Raw genomic sequence first — 27,087 nt, forward strand, 5'->3', positions numbered from 1 at the left:
TTAAAACCACGATCTTGATTGAACCACACTGCCTGCGTCCAAATCTCAGTTCAACTCTTATAAATTGTGTGATCTCTTTCAGCTTGCTTAATCTTACAGTACCTCAGTTTCCTTATCAGTCAGGGAGATAATCACACCTCATAGGACAGTTGAGAGGATTAAATGAATGGATACAGATAAGGTATGTAAAACAGAACCTGGCATGCAATAAATGTTCTAGTGATCTAGGGAGCAGTTATTCCTGGGCTGAGGACTTAACATGAGTTGTCATTTCTTTCTCACGACCATTCCAGGAGCTGTGTTCTACCATTACTGCCCTTTTAGAGATGATGAACTGATGGGCCCAGGCCAGACACCTTGAGAGTGGTGGTCTGTGATTTGAACTTGGGTTGCCTGGCTCTGGAGTTTGTACTCTTTTTCTGCTGCATTAAACTGTTGCTATTTGTCTTACAAGCTCACTGAGCCTGTGAGGTAGTGAGTCCTGTTGGGCTAGGAGTCTTCTCTTTTGACGCCCACAGGCGCTGGGATGAAGATATGCTGGACACAGCTTGCAGGCTGATTCTGGATGAAGTCTCCCTCCCAGGCTCAGCCCCAGGTGGGAGGGTGGAGTTTAGGAGGACTCTCATCATCAGCTTCCTCTTCAAGTTCTACCTGGAAGTGTCACAGATTTTGAAGAGGACGGTAAGTGGAACTGACCATGCATTACCTTTCCCAGTCTTGGGGGCTCTGGGGATACACAAAGTGGCGGCAACAGCTCCCTGCCAAATAGCTGTGGAATAGAATAGAAAAACAACCCAAATCGGAGACTCACGGGCTTGCTGGGCGTATGGCAGGCCGTCTGTTGATGGAGTGAGTGTTTGGGGAAGAATGGCAAGTAGAACACAGAGTTGTGCGGGATTTGGTTTAATACCACTCAGTTATTTTGCTTCTGACCTGTTGTATGTCTCCATTGTGTTCAGAAACTTGTTAATGATTTGAATATATTTTCCCTTAGGAAAGCGTTTCTTCCACCTGTCGAGGTTTACCTTTGTACGTTTGGCTTTCTTCTCTGGGTTCAGCTTTGTTTTCTCTCACTTGTAAGATGGCAATGGCAGCCACTCCACAAGGTTACTGAGAAATGGGTCATCAAAGGAAAAAGCTTCATATGGTCCCTAATGCTTCAGAGAACCATGGTGAAGACTGTCTACTGGTAGTCATAATCACAGTAGTAAGCATCTGGGCGTTCTTTCACCTGGCCTCCCTTATGACAAACAATTAGAGTTACAAGACTGTTGGCAAGGGAGGATACAACTGAAAAAAGCTTGGAATAAATTTGCTAGACCCAAAGGGAACTTCAGCCATATTGGTTCATTAATCCCAAGCTACAATCAGCGGACCAAATTAGACTAGAAGCCAAGAACATTCCTCATGTGGTATAGAAATTAGTATGATCACTTTTTTTTAAAATAAAATTATTTATTTTTGGCTGTGTTGGGTCTTCGTTGCTGCATGCGGGCTTTCTCTAGTTGTGGTGAGTGGGAGCTACTCTTCGCTGCGGTGCGTGGGCTTCTCACTGTGGAGGCTTCTCTTGTTGCGGAGCACAGGCTCTCGGCACGCGGGCTTCAGTAGTTGTGGCATGCAGGCTCAGTAGTTGTGGCTTGTGGGCTTTAGAGCACAGGCTCAGTAGTTGTGGCACACGGGCTTAGTTGCTCCGCGGCATATGGGATCTGCCCAGACCAGGGCTCGAACCCGTGTCCCCCTGCATTGGCAGGCAGATTCTTAACCACTGCACCACCGGGGAAGCCCTAGTATGATCACTTTAAATTAGAGGCAGAGTTCTCTCTTATCATTGTTTCTGACGGTATCTTCTCATTATATATGAGAACTAAGAACCAGAACACTTGTATCAAAGTTTTTAGAATAGAAGCTTGAAATCATATATAAGTGACATATTGTCACTAGGTAATCAAAAGAGAAAAAGTAATAAACCCAGCTATACACTCCTCCAATTAATAGCAAACTAATACAATTTATTGGATGAATCAAAGGATATAAATTACAGCTTCCATCTTATAGTCTTTTACCTTCTATTCAATATCCTCTATTAATATTCCTCTGCTATTAAAAATAATAGCCCTTGTTGGCTTTAATTTTCTGTTAAAACTTTTAAATTGTAAAAAATAACCATTAGGTGCACTGTTTGAAGTCTTGCCTAAGGACCAAATTGACCCACTTTTCCTCAGCTCTAGGAGGTGTTCCTCCTGGGGCCCCAGAATGCTTACTGCTGTGAGGTTTTGGCAGAGGTGCAGCCCGCCGCGGTTTCTCTTCTTCCTGATTGGCCAGGTGGTGCAAAGCAGAGCCTGATGCTAGTTTGCAGTGGTGTACCTTGGCTCTGACATTTTCCTCGTTTAACTACTCTCTTCCTTTCCAGTCATTTACTTAGCTTCTACTTTCCTGTTTTATTGGTTTGTAAGTCCTCAAATCTTTTAGGAAGGCATGTGAAAGTATCATAAGAAACATAAAGATATTGGGAGTCAGTAATCTACTGTTTTCATGTGGCTCTTCATAATATGTGGTCATATGTGTGGACCTTCCAGAGTGTGTGTCCTGGAGGTCAGGGAGAACCCTGCTTCTACTTCCAGGATTCTGAATTAGGGAAGTACTTAACAAATTTAGACTTCATAGTAGAGTTGCTTGCTAAGAGCCATGTTAGCCTCCCTCCCAAGACCATTCTGGCATATTTTAAATATCTACAGTGGTTCTACTTTTCAGGACCCGGTTCACTATCCTAGCCTTACAGACAAGTATGAGAGTGCTTTAGAAGAGCTTCATTCCAGACATCACTGGAGAACATTAAAGTACCAGGTTAGTGGCTTTTTTCTTCTTTTTAATTCAGAAGTCCTGGGCTAAAGCTTCTTCACTTATCTCTCAGTGATTGTCAAGATGTATTAGCCCGAGCTCGCCTTCTGGTGAACCCACAGCCTTCTTTACTGTTAATTAAAATTTCAAAATCAATGCAGTATTGTGATTAAAAATAAAGCTAGCAGTGGTAATTTTTTTAAATGTCTGTTTTCAACTTGAGGACTGTGTGTTTTGTTCTGTGGCCTTGTACCACTGACATGAACAAGCTGCCTAGTTTGCCATATGCTCTTGCCCTTGGCATTGTGGAAGTCAGAACACAACCAAAGGCAGAGCTGCTGATTTATTTTGTTTGGATGTGGAGATACTCTGCTCCCCCCAGTCCCCATTCTCCAAGTGTTTTCTCTGTGAGTTAGAGTTTTAGAGTTGAATCAAACGTAAGTTCTAAGAGCTAATTTCAAGGTCTCCTAATGAAAGCTGCCTGTTAGAACACAAGTCCTCATGACTTTCAAACAGAATTTTCAGCTACAACATCATAAGAGTATCGCCTGAAGTCCTCCTATTGGTAAACTAGATAAGATTCAGTGCTTCTCCTTGAAATTGTTATCAAGAAACTTTACCTTGAGAGTTCTATTAAGTCAAGAGCATGAAAAGGCTTTTTAAAGATGCTTTTTAAATAGATTCAGTTCATTGGATCTATTGTTGAATTTAGTTATAAAAGCTTACAGTATGTCGTAACAAACAGTTCCCTGTTGGTAGATATCTCTTCAGTTTTTAGGTTCAATATATTCAAAATTCAAATATGCCAAACTCCATTGAAAGTGATCATTTTGAAAGTCAAAAATAGCTTCCCTCTTCCCCGGTGTAAAATACGACCACTGCAACATTTGGCTCATTTATAAATACCCTAACACTGCCTTGACCATGGAATAAACTTCAACAACCACGGGGACAACAACAAATTAATGGGCTTTCAAGTCATCCAAAGAAAAGTGATAATCTTCACATAGTTTGTTATTATAGATTGCAAGATCAAGTTTTGGAAGTAGTGTATCTCTCACATATATGTTTTATTTTTGTTTTTCCTCTGGGTTTTCACACATACACACACGCGCACAGGCACACACACACACACACACACACACACACACAAAAATACCCACATTGCTAGAGGAACTTCAGCAGTCATGACCAATATTTTTTTTCCCCCAAATCAGTTAATTTGCTTAAAAGCCTTTTGACAGAGATCACCAGTTAGAGGAGACAACATTCTTTCCTCCGTGAACTTAGCAGTCATGACCAATATTTTTTTTCCCCCAAATCAGTTAATTTGCTTAAAAGCCTTTTGACAGAGATCACCAGTTAGAGGAGACAACATTCTTTCCTCCAACATTCTTAGAGGAGACAACATTCTTTCCTCCAACATTTTACTCTATGGTATCTTTAGCCATATAACAAGCACAAGCAAGTAATCAAATACAACCTCTTTCATCAGTAGATTCATCACAACTGACTTTTTAAAAAAAATTTTTGTAGCTTCAGCTAAATTAATCAATTTTATATTTATAGATATATATATGAAAGATGTATTTTGGCATTTATCTTCAACCTTTTGGCAGGCAGGGCTCACAGCAAGGTTTCAAAACACTTTTTTCCCAAAGCAGTGATGTGTTTCAGTATTTATAGTAAAAAGTATTATGTCATAGAAAACTCCCAGAGCCTATGGAGAGACCTATGAATATGTTTTCTTAGTGTCTAAGCTTATGGATTACCTGGAATTTTGCTCTTCAGGATAGAAAAAATCTCTTTGGATTAAAAAAAAAAAAGATGTGGGTGATTCTTCATTCAAATGTTGTTCAAATGGAGAACTCAACACAGCATTATAGGGCAGCACTTTGGGGGCATTTCACAGCGGAATCAGTCCCTACCATCTGAAACAAACCGGACCTGATACATGTTTTTCTTTGGATCACCACCTCAGCTTCTCAGAGAAGAGGGAGAAGAAGCCTGCTGAGAGCACTTGGCCGTGAGGATGGGGCTGGTGTGCACTGGGGCTGATTCAAATTCCTGTTCATATTGCCTGAACACCAACATGGAAAATTTTCTCTCATTTCCTGCCTTCCCCTACATTTGTGGCCTAATGTCCACCTTTATTTAACGGTGCCTAGGCCAAGTTCTAAATTATTTTTCTTCATACTCTTCTGCTTTCTAGTTGATAAAGTCAGGATGAACACAACCACCACAAAACAAAGCACAAAGACTTAGCCAACATTCCTTTTCTGGTGCATTGTCTTGTACTAACTACAGAATCGAAGTTTACATTTAAGTGAAGCAAATATGGGCTTTAAAACAATAAATGTTTATCAGTAAGTGTATATTTTACTGTAAAACAGTATATTTTATATGAAATAGGAATAAGTTCAGAGCATCCTACACATATGTCTTATGCCAAATTCATTTGAGAAATGACTCTACTTTCTACATATAATTGTCAGGGAAAATTTGGCTGATATCTTACTTGTTGTCATTTATAGTATAAAAACAATAGCGTTTTTTTCCTCATTTCTCTAATAACCAATAAAAATGCTGAACGCGTTTTCGGATTATATGTGCCACTCTCCTTTTCCCTCTGACAGATCAGAGGTTTCTCCAGGTTCCTGCCTAGAGAACCTCTGATCCATCTCAAGCTGAAGGTTTATTTTTTGAGTCCCTCAAGTAGGTTGGCAGTGACTGACAACCATTCTTCCCGGATTTCGTGAGCAGCAGAGGGGCTTGGGGAGGTGTCTTTTTACAGATACCTTTATGTAAAGTTCCCATCGTAACCATGCTGGCTTTCCTCCATTCATGGTATTTGGTAAATGGAATCCAAATGTTCAGAAAGGCAAAACACCTGCGAAGAAAACATGACAGTTGATCAGTGGGATCCCAGACAGCTAGGGTCTTTCCCTTCCATTCTGGGCAGCAAGAGCCTCAGAGCACTTTCGTTGAACCAAGGGAAGCGCTGACTCTGGAAAATCTGCAGCTATGATTGACATGAGCTACCACTCTAGATGGAATCAAACAGCTGATGTATTGTCAATATGTAACAAGTAGGCTTTCTCAAACTGCACATTCTGGGAATCAAATACAAATGTATTTACTTTTTAAAAATTTCTCAGATGCCTTACATGATGCTGAGCTGGAAACAGGTCAGCTTCCATGGCTTCTTTTCCTCTCAGTAGAGGTACTGACCAGCATGTGTTCTGTGGGTGCCTTTTCTTTCTTTTTTTTTTTTTTTGCGGTGCGCGGGCCTCTCACTGTTGTGGCCCCTCCCGTTGCGGAGCACAGGCTCCGGACGCGCAGGCTCAGCGGCCAGGGCTCCACGGGCCCAGCCGCTCCGCGGCAAGTGGGATCTTCCCGGACCGGGGCACGAACCCGCGTCCCCTGCATCGGCAGGCGGAGTCTCAACCACTGCGCCACCAGGGAAGCCCTGTTGGTGCCTTTTCTGTCTTCCCTCCTACTGTGTGATGTAGTGGAGCACTGTGAGCCTCATCTCAAAGAAAGAGCCCGTGCCTCACCCAGGCTCAGGGTGACGCCGTGAAAAGCGGTGTGGAGCAGCAGATGGGGTGGGAAAGGGAGCCTCCACAGCTTTTTCCGGGCCAACCCTCCTCCTGCCCGGGTCTTCCTGAGAAAGCCTAGGGGGTCTGGCCTCAGCCCTGGTGCCGGATGCAGTACTGACCCCACGAGGTGTGGACGGGGCAGCTCGGCACTGCCTCGCAGGCGGCTCCTCCCGCAGAGCTCCAGGCCCCAGAGCTGCCTTCTTTGAGAGGAGCCTTTTGGGAGTGGCCGCTTGGCTGGCAACTTTCCTGGGATTCCCACCTCCCACAGTCCCATCACCGGACCCCTCGGCAGCCTCAGCCTTGCCCCTGGCCTCTGAGCGTGGTCTATACCATGTCTCTTAACCCTTCTTTCTTCATACCTCCAATTCTTCTCCCAACCAAGAAAGCTAACAACTCTCTCATTTTAAAATACTGGAGGAGATGTTATGTTTCTTAATTTCGACTTTGGTTAATGAAGCATATTTAAGGTATACCAGTGGCAAGACATTTTACTCCGTGGGTCTCTAAGAAAAAGTCATATTAGTGAATCATTCCTCAAAATGCAGCTTCCTTTGTCTTCATTCTTTATCAGGATTGTCTGAGTTATGAGTCTTACCAATTATTTCTTAGACTTCCTCGCTCAAAGAAGAAAATAACAAAAGCTCTTGTGGTTGAATGCATGCACTCATTTTCTATAAACATGGTCATCAGGCTTTTCTGCAAAATAGTACATGTGCCATGCTTAGCTACAACAGTAAAATAATTTTGATAATAAAAGTTAAAGAAATACATGAGCATTTGCAAGAGGACATCATTTTCTATTGTCAGGAAGAAAGATTTATATTCATTTACTTACACAAATAGAATTTGCATTAGAGACGTTTGTGGTCTGTATCAAAATAGTGGGGAAAAAAATAAGAACAACATCATGGCTCTACGTCCCAGTTTGCCTACTGAATTATTGAAATAAGCTTACTGTCCTGGTGTTAATAGTGACGTCTTTATTTTCGAAAGTGTTCTGGATTGGATGTAAATGATATAGCTCCCCTCTTATGAGAGATGTGCATAATATGATTATAAAAATGATATGTTGATTATTGATTAAACAGAATGCAGACCCAAAGCAGCTCCCTGAAGACCCAGTTGGCCATCCCATCATGCATCTGTCTGGTATTAAGCATGCCACAGGTGAAGCCATCTACTGTGATGACATGCCTGCAGTGGACCGGGAGCTGTTCTTGACTTTTGTAACAAGCTCAAGAGCTCACGCTAAGATTGTGTAAGTGATAAGGTTTTTACCCAGTAGACAGAAATGATTGCCTTTTTTGGCCAAGTCACATTAGTGAAAAGTAACGGTTTGAAGAGGGTAAGCTATTTGTTGGCAATGTCCAATGTATTAGATTTGAACTGAAATGGGATCAAAGTGTAGGCTTCACCACAGTTTGTCCCTCCGTATAATAACTTCATTGTCCCAGGAATTTTTCCCGCATTGTCTGGCATAGAACTATTGGAGGGTTTTGGATGTATCTTCCCTCTCTCGTATCTTATTCTCGGATTAAGCATGTTCTCTGTGGTCTGCCGGCTGCAGGGCCACCCTGAGTAGCCCTGTTCTGTGTGTTCTCATTTAGGTCTGTGGATCTGTCAGAAGCTCTCAGCCTGCCAGGTGTGGTGGACATCCTGACTGAGGAACATCTTCATGGCATCAACTCCTTCCGCCTTTTAACCGTACCTGAGAAACTTCTATCGACAGATGAGGTACTGCATTTTTGCTTTCTGTTTTAAAAGTAACTTCCTCAGTTTATGACACTTCGTATTTTCTTAAAAGATAACATTGAACTTGGCACATCATAAAGGATTCCAGTATTCTTTGAATGCTTATTATAAATCACTATATTCTAATAGTGAATTAGTTCAAAAATATTCATTTTCCACGTAAAGAAGTTGACTAGTTATATAAAAGATACTTGAGTGTTTTATATTTTCTAGTAGTAAGATCATGTGTTGCTTTCATACTTATGAAAGGATATATGAGAAGAGAATAATGACTTTTATTTTCTGATACTTTCCCTGAGAATCCCTTGCCATTGCCCCAGTCTCAGTCCAACGTCCAAGTTCAAGGGGTAGCTCCACCATGAAGTCTTTCCTTATCCTTTAATCCAGGAGTTCTCTCTCCCTCTCGGAACTCACTCTCTCATTCATTCATATGCCATGTGTTCAACAGGCATCTTTTAAGTGAGCACCTACTGTCGTAGGTGAACAAGACCCCTGTGGTTCTTGCCCTTGCAGAACTTAAAGTCTGCAGGAGAAGGCAAAGTGGACCTTTATTGCACTTTCTATCTTATATTGAGCTTATGTATCTATGTCTATGTCTTACCTATTTCTCCTACCTAGTAAAATGCCTTGAGTGAGGGCCCACGTCTGATTCATCGGCATATTCCATACACTGCTTCCTACAAAGAAGAGTAAATGAGCAGAGGAACAGTGATAGCATTGTTGCCATTTGAACGTTTCAAATGATTGAAACATTGACGACTGTATCTCAGGTTATCAGAAGATGCAGCAAGGGCAGTGTCCAGAAGATTTTCCTGCATAACTCCAGATTCTCAGTTCAGTGTTTACCCAAAAGAGCTTTATCATTTGGAAGAGTCCCTGCCTCTGGCTCTCACTAGCAGACACAGTTGATAAAAATGAAAGTTTGGTGACTGAGAGTCTGATGTCAAGGTTGAACCTCCCCCAAGGCAGAGGACAATGAGAGCTATGGCCTTTGTGTAAATGTTAATTAACCAAGCAAAGCCCTCCTGGGCCCTGAGGTGTGTGCACGTTGATTCTGAGCATCTCAGGGGCGTGTCTGTGAACCAGGTCACAGGGCAAGACCCACGTCTGTGGAGAGCGGAGAACAGAGCTGTTGCGAATGGTTGCCTTCGTTAGTTTCATTCCTTTTTTTAACATTTGTCCTTAGCACGCTATATCTTTAAAAAATCGTTTCATTGCAGAAATTTTAAACACACACAAAAATAGAGACTGGTACAATGAATCCCCTTAGGCCCATCACCCAGCTCCAACCATTATTAACACTTGCCATTTTTGTTTCATGTGTCTCCCCACTGGCCCCGCCCACCCGTACCCAACACCCTTTTGTGTGTGTGTGCTGGATTTAACTTTTCTTTAACTACCATTTTTGTTTGGTGATAAAACTACTATATGTTCATTGTAGAAAAGACCTAATAATCTAATGTCGTTCTTAAAAATGAGTGATTATGTTTTGATTTGGATCTCAGTAAAAGGTGGGAAAGAGAATCAAAGGGTCGTATGACTTCTTCCAGTCCTGTTTTACCTCTCTGGAGCCTTAGCCTTGTTTATCCCCATCCGCTTTCTACCCTGGTCCCTGGGTGACCTCCTTAGGCCGCCTACCTACCCCACCTGCTGGTGAACCGAAGAGTGCTCCGGGCTCGCTCTTGGCTCCTGTAGTCACTTCTCTCCGTGAATAGCCTGTGCTCCACCACAGTTCAGGGCAGACATGTGCTCACCAGCAGTGCTGCATTATCACTCTCTCCCTCCTTCCTCTCTGGGTGAGATGGTCTGTGCTCCCGGTTCATGAAGGAGAGGCCACTTCTCAGAATGGCCCAGCTCGTGGTGTGGCAACCCCAGGTCAAACCACGGGACTGACTCTTCTGCTGTACATGAGGCAGCCTCAGACCTGTCCCTCTTCAGCCACCGCTGCCAATGATGCAGCGCAAAGACCTGCACTCTCCCAGTGCCCGAGGTCAGCAGGCCAACTCTGACAAATGTGCTTCCCTACCGAAGCCTTCGTTCACCACAGCACTGCGGTTAAGTCACACGTGAAGGGGTCATTGAATGTGTGTCTAGCTCTGTGATAGCAGGGAGGCGGGGAATGAACGAAAGGAGAGGCCCTGGTGCCTGCCCTCCTTGGGAACAGAGGTCTTTTCTGTGTTGTAGGTATTTTGCGTGGGTGAGCTTGTCTGTGCCGTGATTGCTGATTCCGAGGTTCAGGCAAAGCGAGCTGCACAGCGAGTGAAGATTGTCTACCGAGATTTGGAGCCACTGATCCTGACCATCGAGGTAATGAGTTCAAAGGTTGCGCCAGAAGAGCAGATTTCAGTGGCATATCACTTAACATGCTCTTGACTGCAGAAACAGGAAAGAAAATCCAACTCAAAGTGGCGTCCGAAAAACAGGGGCTTTGTTGGCCTCAAACTCTATCAGTGTTAGCAAGAAAGCTGATCTTCTGCCTCTCCTCCTTGCTGCCCATGGTACAGGCTTTATCTCCTGTGGTGACAGGTTGGCAGCCAGGAGCTTCCAGTTCACGTCCAATAAGCAAGAAAGGATGCCATTGTCCCAACATCCCACGAGTAGGTCACATCCCTCTCTGGATTCATGACTGGCAAGAACTGGTGGTTAGTGCTGGCGGGGGGGTCAGATTTCTTTGCGGTTTATGGGCTGTATGGGGGAGTGATGGAGACCTAAACAGAAATCTGAGCACTATTTGGAAGGGGGCAGGTGAAAAGAATGCTGGATGGGTAACCACCAATGTTCAGGAGAGGGGACACACCCTAGGACTCCATATACACCTTCACCCAGACTCTTTCAGGTACACAGTGAGAACTAACAAGATGCTCTATGAAGCATATATTGGAGACGCTAGTTTTAGATCCTTTAATGCATATCTTAAGTAAGTATGAGAAATAGATCCTATGATGCCTACAGCTATTTTGGCAACTTAAACAAATTGGGGAACTGCATTTCCTATCCTGTTTTTTAAAAAGGATTTTGAAATTTATAAAGGTTTTCAGACTCATCTCCCTGAAATGATATGAGTATTCTTCTGCATATATTCCACTGGTTCTTATAATTTACTAAATAATAAAAGCATGAAAGTTGGGAAAGCATCATGAATAGATAAGATTCAGCACATACAGACTCAGTGTAATCTCGGAATACAATATTATCTCCACAACATAATAAATAAATTGGGCTCTAGGTGACTAGCATGCTCTGAGGCAGAAAATAAGGAAATAAGTTGGCCAAGATTAGTGTCTCCAGGAGAACTTGGCCTTGGTTATGTTTCCTATCATGCTGCTTCATGCCAAGGAACATAGTGTTTGTTTCTGGGCAATGTCCTCAGTGTTCTGAAATTAAAATAAAATCATGTCAAGGAGACAAAAACATAAAAGTTTAGTTGGAGTCAAAGAGTGACTATGCTTTCCAAATTTTCCTGGCCAGTTTCAAATTCAAACATTCTGTTCCCTTCTTAAACCCTTTTCATTCATATGTTGCCTGCTCTTCTTGCTTACTTTGTACATTCCTTCCTCAACATTTTGTTTTAGAGTTAGGCTTACTTCTTAGTAAGAAATTATGTCCGTAATACTTTATCAAAAATCTTGTTTGTAATTCTTTGCCCAATTCCAGTAGCTAAATATCTTCCCTTCCCCCTCACCCCACTTTCCAGCCAAATAAAATTCCAAATAAGCAAATAGACACCACTCTCTTCCCACCCCTTCCGCCCCAACTTGGACCGGCACATCTCTAATTGTCTGCCAGAGAATCCCAGCATCAAATACCAAACTTTGACATCGTGGAAAAGAGCTACTTCTTTATATCTTTATATATGTTTATATCAGAGGTTAAGCTCTCCAGGGTTAATCAACTCGATCAAGTAGATTTAATCAAACTGTATAGCAAGGAAGTATGTCCTGCTCCCTACACATTACAGTTCTTTTTATCACTTTGCTGACCAAGAAATATTCAGGAAATTAGCTCCAAGTTACTCAGAGAACAAGCAGCAAGGGAAGTGGAAAAAAAGATTAAACTTAAAAAAAAATTGGATTTATAAAACTTAATTTCTGTTTTGAACCTAGAATATCTGAGTCTTAGATTAATAAGAAAATCATATGAATTGATTCCATTAGGAAGTGTGTTATCAATCAAAATAGGATAAAAACAAATGGATCTCCAGCACTATCACTACTGTTTAACCTAGCTTATGCTGTTTTGAATTTTTAATAGTTTGAATGGGGAAATGCTATCAAAACTCTTGGCTCACGGGGTCAGGCTGATGACCATGGTGAGAAAACTATGCTCCCGACCAGAATCTCTCATCAATCGTCATGGTCAACCACGTGACCATAGCTAATACCTAGAGTTCTCTGTGTGTTTACCTTGTTCTAAGCAGGTTTCCTTCATTAACTCACTAAATGCTCACAACAATCCTATGAGGTAAAAACTTGTTATCCCCATTCTGATGCAGAAACTGAAAGACACAGTTACCCAAGGTCCAGCAGCTGATCAGCAATAGAAGCGATCAACAGACACTCTATCAAAGACCCTTGGCCCCATGGTAGTAGAAAAAAACCAACCCACTTTTTGAATGGAGGAAATGGCGGGATCACAATAGAACATCCCGTAAGGTATACTGATAGGTCTAGACACCGACTGGTGGCCAGAGGGAACCAGAGTTAGGAGAATCCCTAGCCGCCAGCAGGCTGGAATTTCATAGATGGACAATAATGCATTGTAGAAATTCTGGCAGGAGCTGGCATGTCACGTTTGCCAAGGACCCAGGGATTACAGCAAGATGAATTCCTAAGGATAGGTAAGAAAACCAACCTGGATTATTATAGCTACATCCCTGATTATGTGTACCTACTACTGTACCCCTTTCAGTAGGCATCTGGGAGAAGCCATTAGGAGCCAGAATATAAGTGGATTTGTGGTACCCACTCTGGACTTGTAATGGAATCTTTCTTCCAGGGCTGGAGGTCCCAGGTGCAAATGCTGTACTCATACCCCCAGAGGAGCTTGGGGCTGGCAGGCAAGGCCACCATGTCCTTATCACTAGAGTGTCTTCAGCTAACACTGACAGAGCACTTATTATATGCCGTGTAAGCTCTTTCATGCCTCATTTCATTCTATTCTTTCCACAACCCTATTGGAGCTATGTGCACAACTCTACCTTCATTGTACAGATGAGGCTCAAAGAAGTGAAGTAATAGACCCACAGTCAAACAGCTGGTAAATGGAGAAAATGGACACAACTCCGACTGGGTCCAGAGCCCAAGATCTAAACCCCTGTGCCTTGTTACACTGGCTGCATAACATGGGCTGTGGAATGAAAAGAATAATCTGCCTGGAAATATTAGTTCCGTAATGGGACCACCTGGTGCTAGGTGTTTTCTGAGCATACTTTTTTTTTTTTTGATGCGGACATTTGCATTTGCTCCATGGGGAGTCTTTCTGCAGCCTGGTTCTCAGCTCATGCGATTCCAGAGCAAGAGGAGCGCTGCGCAGACTCAGACGATGCAGCATCACATGTGGCTACTGCTGTAGGGCTGGGTCTCTTGCCCCGGGGGCCTCACTTTTCTGTTCTCTTTCTAGGAAGCTATACAACACAAGTCCTTCTTCCAGCAAGAAAGGAAACTGGAGTATGGAAATATTGATGAAGCATTTAAAATGGTGGATCAAATTCTTGAAGGTAAAACTATCTGAAAAGAATGATGAGAGGGGAAGCAACCCCGGCCTGCCCAGTTGTTATACAGATGGTGTCTGTTTTCCTGAAGGTCCGGAAACTGAGGCTCAGAGTGGTTAAGGAGCACCGTCATACAACAGCCACTAAGCCACGAAGCACTGTGGATTGATAGCTTTTCTCAGGATTTCCAAAGCCCATGTTTCTTTCTGTTTCATCCTTTCTGACTTCTCCCTCCCCGCTCCATCTCTGCTTTCTCCTTCCTTTCTTCTTTCCCTCCCTGTCTCCTTCCCCCACTTCCTTGCAGACTTCCTTTAGTTATGTATATATGTAATGAAAATTAAATTTCCCTCTTGGAAATCAGTTGATTTGAACTTTCCAATAAAATTTTTGTAACTTTTTATTTTGAAATAGTTTTAGATTTCAGAAAAGTTGCAGAAACATTAAAGAAACTCCTAATTACCCAGATTCCCCAATAGATGTTTCATGACACTTGCTTTATCATTCTGTGTGTGTGTGTGTCTCTGTCTCTGTCTCTGTCTCTCTGCCTGTCTGTCTGTCTCTCTCTCTATATATATATATATAGAGAGAGAGACATATGCACACACACACATTTTTTTCTGAGCCATTTGAGAGTAAGTTACTGACTTCATGCCTCTGTCCTCCTAAATACCACAGTGTCCATTTTCTAAGAACAAGGATATTATCTTACATAAACATACAGTTGTTTTTTTGTTTTTTTTTTTTTGCGGTACGCGGGCCTCTCACCGTTGTGGCCTCTCCCGTTGCGGAGCACAGGCTCCGGACGCGCAGGCTCAGCGGCCATGGCTCACAGGCCCAGCCGCTCCGCGGCATGTGGGATCTTCCCAGACCAGGGCACGAACCTGTGTCCCCTGCATCGGCAGGCGGACCCTCAACCACTGCGCCACCAGGGAAGCCCCCATCTGAGAATGTCTTTTTAATTTCTTTTTTTATCCTTGAAAGATATTTTCACTGAATATAGAATTCTGAGTTGACAGGTCTTTTAGCACTTGAAGAAATATGTTATACCAGTTCTTCTGGCCTCCATGGTTTCTGATGAGAAATCTGCTGTCTTTTGAAGTATTTTTCCCCAATAGGAGAGGCAGTGTTTTTCTCTCTCTTCTTTCAACATACTTTGTTTTTAGTTTTCAGAAGTTTGACTGTGATGTGTCTTGGCATGAGTTTCTTTGGTTTATCTTCTCTGGGATTTACTCAGCTTCTGTAAGTTGGTGTCTTTTACCAAGTTTGGGAAATTTTCACATATTACATCTTCAAATACTCGACTTTAATGACACAAATGTTCAGACTTTAATTTTAATCACAACTGTGTCTGAGGCTCTACTCATTTTCTTTTCAGTCTATTCTCTCTATTGCTCAGGTTGAGCAATTTCTATTGTTCTGTATTCTTGTTCCCTGATGATTCCCACTGTTCTCTCTATTCTGTCGTTGAGCTCATCCACTGAGCCCCTTATATTCTGAGTGTTGTATTTCTTAGTTCTAAAATTTCCATTTTGTTCTTTTATATCTTCTGTTTCTTTGCTGAGATTTTCTGGGTTTTTTCATTTGTCCCAAGTGTTTATGTAAATTAAAGCATTTTTATGATGGCTGCTTTAAAATCCTTGACAGATAGTTCCTACATCTGTGTCATCTCGCTGTTGGCATCTGTTGATTGTCTTTTCTCGTTCAAGTTGAGTTCTTGGTATGATGAATGACTTCTGATTTTATCCGGTTCACTCTGGATATTATGTTGTAAGGCTTTGGATCTTATTTAAATCATCTATTTTACCAGAACTCCTCTGACCCTGTGTTGGAAGGAACGAGGGGTGATGTCTTGTTATTGCCAGGTGGAGCATGGAAGACCAGGTTCCCTGTAGGGTCCCCATTAACACCACCCCAGCGGAAGATTTGGGGTACCTCATCACAGCTTGATAAGGGTGGAAGTCTAAGCTCCCCACTCAACTTTTGCAAACAGAGATAGGTCTTCAGTTTTTTCTGTAGTGTTTGGCTAGAGCAGAGTAGGTATTGCATAAAAGTTTTCTGTCTTGATAGGCTTCCGCTCTCCTGGTCCTTTGGCTAGAGAAAGTAGGCTTTTCTTGGGGGATTTTTTTTCTCTTTGCCTGTTGGTGTTTCTGGATTTCTGCTTCCCTGGCACCAAGTCTGGGATATATGAAGCAAACAATAACAAAACCCACTGAACTCAACATTGTGTCTTTCCTTGGGTCCCAAAGTCCCTAGCTGGTTTGCCTTCTCCTCTACTTTTCAGAACCTTCTTATGTTTCTTTTATTACATATAATGTCCAGAATTGTTAGCTGTACATAGAAGAAGGAACAGGGAGAAATGTATCTACTCCATCTCGTCTTGGAACTGGAATTCTCCTTGCTGTAGTATTTTGACTCTGAAAAGTCACACATCTTTCCCTATCACTCTAAGACCTACCCTGCTGGCAGACATGACACATTCCCCTGCAGAACTCTACTTCAAATATGCAGGTATAATAAAAGCTAAATATTGTTATCTTTGGAATACATAAACACTTGGAACAAATGAAAAAAAATAGAAAATCTCAGCAAAGAAACAGAAGATATAAAAGAACAAAATGGAAATGTAACCCACTGCCCCAGCAGAAGCACTGTCGTAATTTCTCTGTAATGAGATAACACCTGAGGGGTGCTACCTGTCCTATCTGACTGCCTCCTTGGTTCTGGAATATTTTCCTCTAACAGGTGAAATACACATGGGAGGTCAAGAACATTTTTATATGGAAACCCAAAGCATGCTTGTTGTTCCCAAAGGAGAGGATCAAGAAATTGATGTCTACGTGTCCACACAGTTTCCCAAATACATACAGGTAATGTGGGGACCATTATGGAGGGGACATGGCTAAGTGGTTTCTGTCAACAAGATATACCAAGAACAATTTAGAACATTTTAGAAACTGAAGGAGTTTGGAATACTAATAGCCATATCCATTTGGGTATTAATCACCATACAACTTTAAAACGTTTAAGATAGTATTATGAAAGTAATGGCCTTCTGTTTGTGGGTCTGTAACTTTAAAATCAGTTATGGGATCAGCCGGTCTCTTTTTCTATACTCTTGACACTGTTAAGAACACGAAAGAAATGATGACTATAGTCAACACTGCTGTATTATATATGAAAGTTGTTAAGAAACAGATCCTAAGAGTTCTTGTCACAAGGAGAAATTTTTTTCTTTTAATTGTATCTATATGAGATGGTGGATGTTAACTAGACCTATTGTGGTAATCAATACATGTAAATCAAACCATCATGCTGTGTACCTTAAACTTATACAGTGATGTATGTCAATTATTGCTCAATAAAACTGAAAAAAAAACCCCAAAATTTAACAAAGGAAGGCCTGCCCTCCAAAACTTACAGTCACCTAACTCACATGAAGCAGTTAGGAAATAGTACTGGGCAGAATGCAACCAGCAAAGTCAGAATTTACATAGGTGGAAGAATTAAGGGAATGGAGGTTTGTAAAGCCCGAGAATCATCCAGGAAGTCTCATGAAGATGAAGTCTTAAGCTGGGATTTACAGTGGGAATGAGGTTCGTCTAGATGGTGAGAGGAGAAGCCATTTCCAGGGAGTTCCACACCACGATCAAATGCCACTGATTCATTCATTCATTCATTCACTTGTCCCTTCTGCAAACACTTTTTGCCTGTGTCCTATATGCCAGGCAGCATGCATGTAAAGCAGGAGGAATAGTATGAAGACTGCCCAAGCTGGAGGTGCCTGGGATGGCTAGTTTAAGCATCAGGGTGAAAGTAAGGGGAACAAACACTGGGGTCTTGATTCAGTAGGTCACAAGGAGCCAGTGTCATTACCAGAGCAAGTAGGAATGTGGGAATGTGGAGAATGAGGCCTCTTAGAAGGTGGAACACTAAGAAGGATCAGGCGAATTCCATTCCATTCCTGTCGTGCCTCTCACTCCCTGTGTGACATTGGTCCCATCACTTCATTCCTCTTGGGCTCCCTGCCTATAAAAATGAGTTATTAAGACTTAATGACCTGGACTTCCCTGGTGGCACAGTGGTTAATAATCCACCTGCCAATGCAGTGGACATGGCTTCAAGCCCTGGTCCAGGAAGATCCCACATGCCACGGAGCAACTAAGCCTGTGCACCACAACTACTGTGCCTGCGCTCTAGAGCCCGCGTGCCACAACTACTGAGCCTGCGCACCTACTGAGCCCGTGCTCCGCAACAAGAGAAGCCACCACAACAAGAAGCCCGCGCACCGCAACGAAGAGTAAGCCCCGCGCCTTGCGTGCCACAACTAGAGAAAGCCCGCGCAGCAACAATGACCCAATGCAGCCAAAAATAAAAAATAAAAGAACAAACAAATAAATAAATTTATAACAACAACAACAAAAAAAGACTTAATGACCTCAAACATTAGGATGGCAAGGAAGAGCAAGGCCTACATCCAGGGAAGACCGACCAGCCAACTGAATCCGAATGAAGGGTGAGGAGTGCTCGTTCTCCAGTGGAGACAGTGGTGTGCAGGGAAAAGACCCAGTCTGAGAGAGGCTTGGAAGGCCACGAAATCTCACTGCTGCAGGAAACATATCCCAAAGGATACCTTGGGTGTAGTTCATGGGGAAAAATTTTTTTTAATTTTATTATCACAAAAATATCTCATTGATATTGGAAGGACTACTTAATGATAGTTCTGGTGCTGTCATTACAGCTAAATACTGCTGAGCTCAGCATGGATGCATGCTTAGGTTACTGGAAATCATCCCATTATTTAGTATAAACACACAATTTGTGTATCATGTACAACATTAAGGAATCAAAATGTGTAAGGACTATTCCCACTCCCTTGCTGCAGACGGGTCAGATTAATGAGAACTGTTATCATTCGCAGGACATAGTTGCTTCAACCTTGAAGCTCCCAGCTAACAAGGTCATGTGTCATGTAAAGCGTGTTGGTGGGGCTTTCGGGGGGAAGGTGATGAAAACTGGCACCATGGCAGCCATCACCGCATTTGCTGCAAACAAGTAAGTGGAGAAAATCTGTTAAGTAAACTAAAAATAAAGTGAGGTCACATTGAATATTTTCAATATTGCGGTTAAGGAGGAAGAATCTGGGTCAAGGTTATTTAAAATCACATATAATATACAAATATACAAACCAGCTGCCAGCTTATTACAACTTCTTTATTTTATATTGTCAAACTACATACTATAAAAACAAAAATGAGAATCAATTACTGAAAAGAGTAAAAACCACAGTAAAATATATAATACCTGGAGATGGACAGAAGCAGATCCTGAAAGGTTGGGGTTACTTGTCCTTAGCACCTGTATATCTACATAGGTCAGTTCAACTTTTTGAGGTAGACATTTATATCTATCTATATATCTACACCTATACATATCTCAAAAGGTTTATATACATATAGATAGATATAAATATGTGTATCTCAAAAGTTGTGTGTGTGTGTGTATATATTTTTTCCCCTTAATTTAAATGGAAAATTTGCTTCTGTTATGCTTACCTTTATTTATAGTACCATTTTCCTTTAAGGGTATCAGAATATAACCATAGGAAATTGTCTTTGGAACAGGCACACCTAGAAGGCTTAATTTCTTTGCTAAGTAATGTACGTCAGTTCCTCTGCCCCATGACACAAAAAGACCTTCATTCCAGACCTGTCCCATCAGGGAATACTTGGCAGTCAGACACCACTTGAGTTCCTCCATTTGTAACCATCTATAATGTGGCCTTGGGACTGTTTGCCTATCATGGAGGTGATAATCACAGTGGGAAATAACCCCAAAGCAATACTCCGGAGCCTTGGGCCTGAGAGCCCCCTTGCATAAGTAGTGAGTGCCAGGCACTGTGCCCTGACCCAAAGGAAGAAGTCACTGGTGTGTGCCTGAGAGCAGCACAGCCTGGGCTCAGGGAGTCACTTTGCTGTTCTGCAGTGTGTGTGGATGCCACCAGGCTCTCACTAGGCGTTACATAAACCCTAGATAATACCTGTTAGGTAAAAGAGTTTACCTCTCCCGATTTTTTTTTTTTTTTTTTTCCTGTTTTAGGCATGGTCGTGCAGTCCGCTGCATTCTGGAACGAGGAGAAGACATGTTAATAACTGGAGGCCGCCACCCTTACCTTGGAAAGTATAAAGTGAGTAGAAGGATGGAGGATTTATGTTGTAAATATAACATAACAGAAATGCAGAGGGCAGCATCTGGCTACTCTCTACTGGGGAATGACAGTGAGCAAATCAACAAATTGTGCGTCACACTGTCTCTTCCTTGTGCTAACTGATTACTGGCTGGTTCAGTGAAGCTTTTCTGCTTTCCTCAAAGATACCAGTTTGTGGAAAAAGTACGAGCTGGTATTGGCTGCTACAGAGTGCATAGCTGGAAAACATGTGAGTATATACATACGTCCATGAAAGTGGATCTGATAACCACACTATTCCCACAGTTTTATACGTGGGAGGTAAAAACAGAATAATTTCTGTAACAATAATGTTATGCGAAATTGCAAATGCTTGCCAACAGCTTCCTCATTTATCAATATGTCAAAGGTATTTTGGTAAAACTCTGTACCAGAAATTCCTAATTCCTAGAAAAATTTCTGTAGCAGAAAATAAGTATTCTTTTGCTTTATAAGAAATAAGTTTACTTGTCAGAATGGGCTAACTGCTCTAACAACTAAAAACTCTCTGGGACTTAGACCTTTTTTGTGTTAATTCTTGCTCAAGTAACAGCCCAGTGTAATCAGAGGAGGGTGGGAGGTGGGCGGAGAACAGGAGAGAACCCTGCTACACAGAATCACTCATGGACTCAAGCTTTTTCCATCTAGTAACACCACCATCCTCCCCTCAGACCGCACTGTTGAATATGGAAGCCACTAGGCACATACGGCTATTTAAATTTAAATCTACTAAGTTAAATGAAAGTTAAAATTCAGCTCCAGGGCTTCCCTGGTGGCGCAGTGGTTGAGAGTCCGCCTGCCGATGCAGGGGACGCGGGTTCGTTCCCCGGTCCGGGAGGATCCCACGTGCTGCGGAGCGGCTGGGCCCGTGAGCCATGGCCGCTGAGCCTGCGCGTCCGGAGCCTGTGCTTCCCAACGGGAGAGGCCATGACAGTGAGAGGCCCGTGTACCGCAAAAAAAAAAATTCAGTTCCACAGTTGCATTAACTATATTTCAAGTGCTCAATAACCACCTGTGACTAGTGGCTGCCATATAGGACATGCAAATAGAGAACATTGCCATCATCACAGGAAGTTCCATTGGTTAGCACTGCCCTAAAGACTCTTTGCCCTCCACTGGATTTTCTGCAGAGGGCAGCAGACAAGGGAAGGGAAGGGAAGAGAGGGAGCAGAGTGTTGTGTGGGAGATGTTCTGAGCACCAGGCCTGGAAGTGGTGGTCCTTGCTTTAATCGACACATTATTGGCCAGAACTTTGCCACCTAACTGCAAGGGGGCATGGGAAATGTAGTCTTCCTGCATGCCGAGGATGAAAGACAACAGGATTTGTTGAACACATCACATCGTTTCTACCACAACTGGTGTACCTGCATACATATTGTTAGAAGATAACGAGTGTATCTATTTCAACTTACATTCACCCTAAGCTATATTTTGAATTGGGTTTAGTGCAACATAGATTGATTAGAGCAAACTTTGTCCTGAAGGAGACCACATTTTAGCCGTTGAGGGAGAAATAAGACTTACACATATGAAGTCTTATGAAAACATAATAATCTCAGGTTAAAGGAGGAGGTGCACATAGTAGAACTATGGGGAGAGATGAATATGAGTTGGGGTGTGTACAGGAAACTTCTTAGAGAAGGTGAAACGTAAATGACCTTCAAGAATGGATTGGCAGAAAGAAGGCATACCAGGTGGTGGGAATAGTAGCAGCATAAATGCAGAGGTGGGATACACACGGCCTGTTTGATAGGGGCAGGAGTAAGAGGAGAAGGGGAATTAGAGCACAGAGCACTTACTGGAAAGTAATGGGAAATAAGATGGGTTGGGTTAGGTGATGCCAGGCTCAGAGTGGCCTGAGAATCCCAGGATGGGGGGTTAAACTTGATCTCATAAGATACAGTGAGACTGAGTAGATACTTGACCAGTCAAGTGTCATAACCAAACATGGGTGCTTTGAGGGGGAGAATATGATGGCACTGGGCAGGACGGCCTAGCGAGGAGGGAGGACGCAGACCGCCTGGAGGCAGCTGATGCTTTCAGACGTGAAGCAGTTGGGGTCTGGCTACGATAGGAAGATGTAGAAAAAGAGATGGGTCCAAGAGCTATTATAAAATAAAATAGAATTCGGTGACAAACTTAGCAAAATATAATGGAGAATAAAAACCACAAACATGCCTTGGAGGTTTCTGATAGAAAGAGCCAAGTTGGAAGGAGGAAACAGTCTAGACGGACAGGGATGAGTTTATTTGTGTGTTTGGAGAAGAAGTGACAGTGGGACATTTAAAAGTGGAAATGTCCTTCATCGATATGGGACTTTATTGAAAAGACTGGATTATAAGTTACAGAAACCATCAGCATAGTGATGATTAAAACCTTGAGAAAATAATGTGTTCTGATGGAGGGTAGTATGAGGACAGGAGATGATATTAATAATATTTACAGTAGTATTATTTAGGATACTTGCTAGGTTTCAGTCACTGGCTTATGATTTTGCCTGCATTACCTTACTTATTGCCAGGTCACAGATAGTCAGAGAGGTTATATGACTTGCCCGAGATCACAGAGTGGGTTAAGTGGCAGACCCAGGATTCAGACTTAAACTGCTGAATTCATAGTTCATGCCCTTGACTTCAGTTTGAATTTGGCTCCAGTCAACAAAAATCATTAAAATAAACTTTACTTTTATTATCATTATTATTTTCTTTTGGCTACGTCGCATGGCTTGCGGGATCTTAGTTCCCTGATCAGGGATCGAACCCGGGCCCTGGCAATGAAAGCACAGAGTCCTAACCACTGGAGCACCAGGGAATTCCCAAAATGAACTTTAATAAGTTCAGAAATATTGAATACATCTTAAAAGCAAGGAAGATATTTATTTAAAAGACCTCCAGCAACACCAAATGCTGCTGAGAATTGTGATGAAATTGGGCCCTATGAGAAAAATGTGCACAGTCCATTATGTGCAGGCCACCAGATTTGGAGATTCGAAGATCGCTGGCTTTAGGGGAAAAGGTTTTGGTGGAAATATGAGGATGGGAGTCAGAATTCAAGAACTTATGGCGAGAATAAGAGGTCAAGAAATATGCAGTTGATTTGCTTTAGGAGGAGAAAAAAGATTGAACAGTAGTGACAGATTAAACAGGAGGGTTTTTGTGTGTGTTTGTTTTGCTCTTATATCTTTCTCTATCCTTCCTTTTTATTGTTACTATTTTTATTTGTGGCAAAATACACATAACATAAAATTTACTATCTTAACCATTTTTAAGTGTACAGTCCAGTGGCATTATTAAGTACAGTCACATTGTTGTGCAGTCATCACCATCCATCTCTGGAATTCTTTTCACCTTGCAAAACTGAAACTCTGTACCCATTAAGCAATAACTCCCCATTCCTTCCTCTCCCAACAGCCCCAGGAAACCACCATTCTACTGTCTGTCTCTGTGCATTTGACTACTTTGGGTGCCTCACATAAATAGAACCATACAGTGTTGGTCCTTTTGTGACTGACTTATTTCACTTAGCATAATGTCCACAAAGTTCATCCATGTTGTAGCATGTGTCAGAATTTTTTCCTTCCTTTTTTTGACTGAATAATATTCCATCGTATGTATACGCCATATTTTGTTTCTCCACTCATTTATTGATGGACACTTGAGTTGCTTCTACCCCTTGTGAATAATGCTGCTGTGAACATAGGTATACATATATCTCCCTGAGATCCTGCCTTCAATTCCTTTGGATAAATACCCAGCTGCACCGTTTTACCTTCCCACCAAGAGTGCACAAGGGTTCCAGTTTCTCCACATCTGCACCAACACTTATTGTTTTGTTTCTGTTTTTCAGGGTTTTTTCTTTTTGCTATAGCAGCTATTCTAATGGATGTAAGGTGGTATCTTATGGTTTTGATTGGCATTTCCCTAATTATTAGTGATGCCGAGCATCTTTTCATGTGCTTGTTACCCATTTTGTATATTTTCATTGGAGAAGTGTCTATTCAAGTCCTTTGTCTACTTTTTAATCAGGTTGTTTGGGGCTTTTTGTTGTTGAGTTGTAGGAGTTCTTTATACATCCCAGATATTAACCCCTTACCAGATATATGGTTTGCAAATATTTTCTCCCATTCTCTGGATTGCCTTTTCACTCTGTTGATTGTATCCTTTGATACCGGGAAGTTTTAAATTTTGATATCATCCAATTTATCTATTTTTTCTTTTGTTGCTTATGCTTTTGGTGTCTTATCCAAGAAATTGTCAAATCTAAGGTCATAAAATTTTTCATCTATATGTAGAGGGTTCGCAAGTGACAGAGTAAACTTTAGAGAGACTGGGTCCCCCGAACCAGTATCAGAAGTCCATTCTCTTTCCCCAGGCTGGATTCATGAACGATGGCAGAATCTTGGCCCTGGATGTAGAGCATTATAGCAATGGAGGTGCCTCCCTGGATGAGTCATTACTTGTAAGTGTTTTAATGAGCAAATTCCCATTCTGGAAAGTGTTACGTAAAATTATTTAATTCAGAAAAATGTTCAGTAGTTAAATAATATTTAATTATAAAAGCGTAAAGATTCGCAATGCAGGGAGCGAGTAGACTCATGTTACTTACTGGTGCCCCCAGGGGTGAGCCCAGAGATACTGGCTAAGTCTGCATCTGTGTGTTATCTCCGTGTTTCCCAAACTTAGAGCTCTCTTCCCAGATGCAAGCATTAGACCTTCACCTTGACCCCACTGATGTTTTGAAATGGATAATTCTTTGCTGTAGGGCCGCCCTGTGCACTATAAGAGGTCCCTCAATATCATTGGCTTCTATCCAGTATGTGTCAGTGGCGCAGCTACCCTCCAGACCTAACAACCCAAAATATCTCCAGACATTGGCAAATGTCCCAGGAAGGAAGAGGGGAAAATTGCCCCTGGTTGAGAACAAATGCATTAGGCCAAATACCAGCATTTTTTTCCCTGTTTTTCAGGATATTTTATTCTGTAAACTGAGAGAGAGTCTACATTCTGTAGACTGAGAGGGCCTATGAATGCTTCAAAGGCTTTTGGAAATTTTTAAAACCTGGGGGAAAATGCATTAGCCCTAATGTGAAAATGTAAAAGTAATGATTTCAAAAAAATTATTCAAATCTTTAAAAATCATTTTACAGTAAAAAGGCATTTAATTTGAGACATGGGTCAAGGTCAGCATGTTTGATGTGACGTAGGTCATTTCTGGCCTGATTTTGGTCCGAAGTCTCAGGATGGTAAAACAGGTGCACAAGGATGAGGTCTCATCACATCAACTCTGGATTTCCCCAGATAATAGAGATGGGACTTCTGAAAATGGAAAATGCCTACAAGTTTCCCAACCTGCGCTGTCGGGCATGGGCGTGCAGAACCAACCTTCCGTCCAACACGGCTTTGCGAGGGTTTGGCTTCCCTCAGACAGGGCTGATCACCGAATCCTGTATCACGGAAGTTGCAGCCAAATGCGGGTTGTCTCCTGAGAAGGTAAAAGTGAATTCGTTTCACAGACAAACGATAGTGAATTTTAGAGGCGGGAGGGCCCCGGGGAGTCTTCCTGTTGAGGAATTTGTGGTCCATAGGGGCCACATGATTTGCTGGAGGTAACCCAGCTAACTAGTTAATACAGAGCAGGACTCCAGAGTTCAGGGGTCCTTGTCTTACTCGGGCTCCTCAAAAATCCTGGGGCAGAGGGTATTGAGAAGTGAGCTCTGGATTCATTGTTAGTGAGAAGTCTCCATGGGTTAGAAGTTTAACTGCTACTAATAAGTTCTGTCAAACCCTTCTTTCCTCTGCTTCCTTAACATCTTAGGGAGCTGTCATCTGAGTCATTTCAGTTACCAAAATGGCCTCCTTTCTGTTCTTTAAGTCTTGGTCCCAATTTCATTCATTAACAAGCTCGGTTCCCTTCCCAGGATCCTGGAGTAGAGTTAAGGTGGGCAGAAGGTGTGCCCTCTGCCCCCTTCTCCGTCCCGTGAGGACCAGGGAAAACAGACAGCATCTCCCCAGCTGACTTCTCCCAGCAAGCTCTCTGTCCTCTTCTTGGTTAGATGAAGCCACTTTTCAAGTATGTTGTCTCCGGGCTCCATTTCTGCCAGCCCTCTCAGAAATTGACAGTCCCCTGCAAGCATTAAATCTCCAACTGACCCTCAGCTGGCCCCTCACGCAGCATCCCCTGAAGCCCACACCTCTTGGCCCCATGCTGCAGCCATCCATGGAAAGCCCCAGTCCCTGATTCATCTACCTCCTCCCCCCCGCAGCACTAGAATTTGTGACCATAGACAGGAGCCATCATCTTTATGTCTCTTGAACTTGGGGGGGGGGCCCTGCCCCTCCCTTCCTGGCTGTCTCACCATGGCCTCTTTCCCAGATGTGCTGTCACATTGGTAGCACTAGGAGGAGGATCAGCTAATGACCTCCCTTCATCCCCAGAGAAGATGGAGGAGAGAGTAGCCATCCTTCAAAACACCACAGCAGGGGGCTTCCCTGATGGCGCAGTGGTTGAGAGTCTGCCTGCCAATGCAGGGGACACGGGTTCGTGCCCCGGTCCGGGAAGATGCCACATACTGCGGAGCGGCTGGGCCCATGAGCCAAGGCCACTGAGCCTGCGCGTCCGGAGCCTCCGCAACGGGAGAGGCCACAACAGTGAGAGGCCTGCGTACCACAAAGAAAAAAAAAAAAAAAAAACACCACAGCAGGGATTTCCCTGGTGGTCCAGTGGTTAAGATCCACACTCCCAATGGAGGGCATCTGGGTTTGATCCCTGGTCAGGGGACTAGGTGCCACATGCTGCAACTAAAGATCCCGTGTGCCGCAACTAAACATCCTGCGTGCCACGACTAAAGATCCTGCGTGCTGCAACTAAAGATCCCGCGTGCTGCAACTAAAGATCCTGCATGCCGCAACTAAAGATCCCACGTGCCGCAACTAAAGATCCCGCGTGCCACAACTAAGACCCAGCAC

General features: G+C 42.8%; 1 protein-coding gene across 1 annotated transcript in view; it reads left to right on the forward strand.

Moving 5' to 3' along the window:
• Window positions 1-27,087, forward strand: part of AOX1 (aldehyde oxidase 1) — a 70,693-nt gene that overhangs the window by 22,579 nt on the left and 21,027 nt on the right. The window contains exons 15-25 of the mRNA XM_082841374.1: window positions 519-681; window positions 2,752-2,844; window positions 7,526-7,695; window positions 8,045-8,171; window positions 10,374-10,496; window positions 13,809-13,905; window positions 16,642-16,766; window positions 18,818-18,951; window positions 19,996-20,083; window positions 24,494-24,580; window positions 25,420-25,611. Coding sequence (XP_082697500.1) covers window positions 519-681; window positions 2,752-2,844; window positions 7,526-7,695; window positions 8,045-8,171; window positions 10,374-10,496; window positions 13,809-13,905; window positions 16,642-16,766; window positions 18,818-18,951; window positions 19,996-20,083; window positions 24,494-24,580; window positions 25,420-25,611 — 1,399 coding nt within the window. The remainder of the gene's footprint in view (window positions 1-518; window positions 682-2,751; window positions 2,845-7,525; window positions 7,696-8,044; window positions 8,172-10,373; window positions 10,497-13,808; window positions 13,906-16,641; window positions 16,767-18,817; window positions 18,952-19,995; window positions 20,084-24,493; window positions 24,581-25,419; window positions 25,612-27,087) is intronic.

This window comes from Leucopleurus acutus (assembly GCF_964270905.1).
Source record: "Leucopleurus acutus genome assembly, chromosome: 6".
In the NCBI taxonomy this organism is placed as follows: domain Eukaryota; kingdom Metazoa; phylum Chordata; class Mammalia; order Artiodactyla; family Delphinidae; genus Leucopleurus; species Leucopleurus acutus.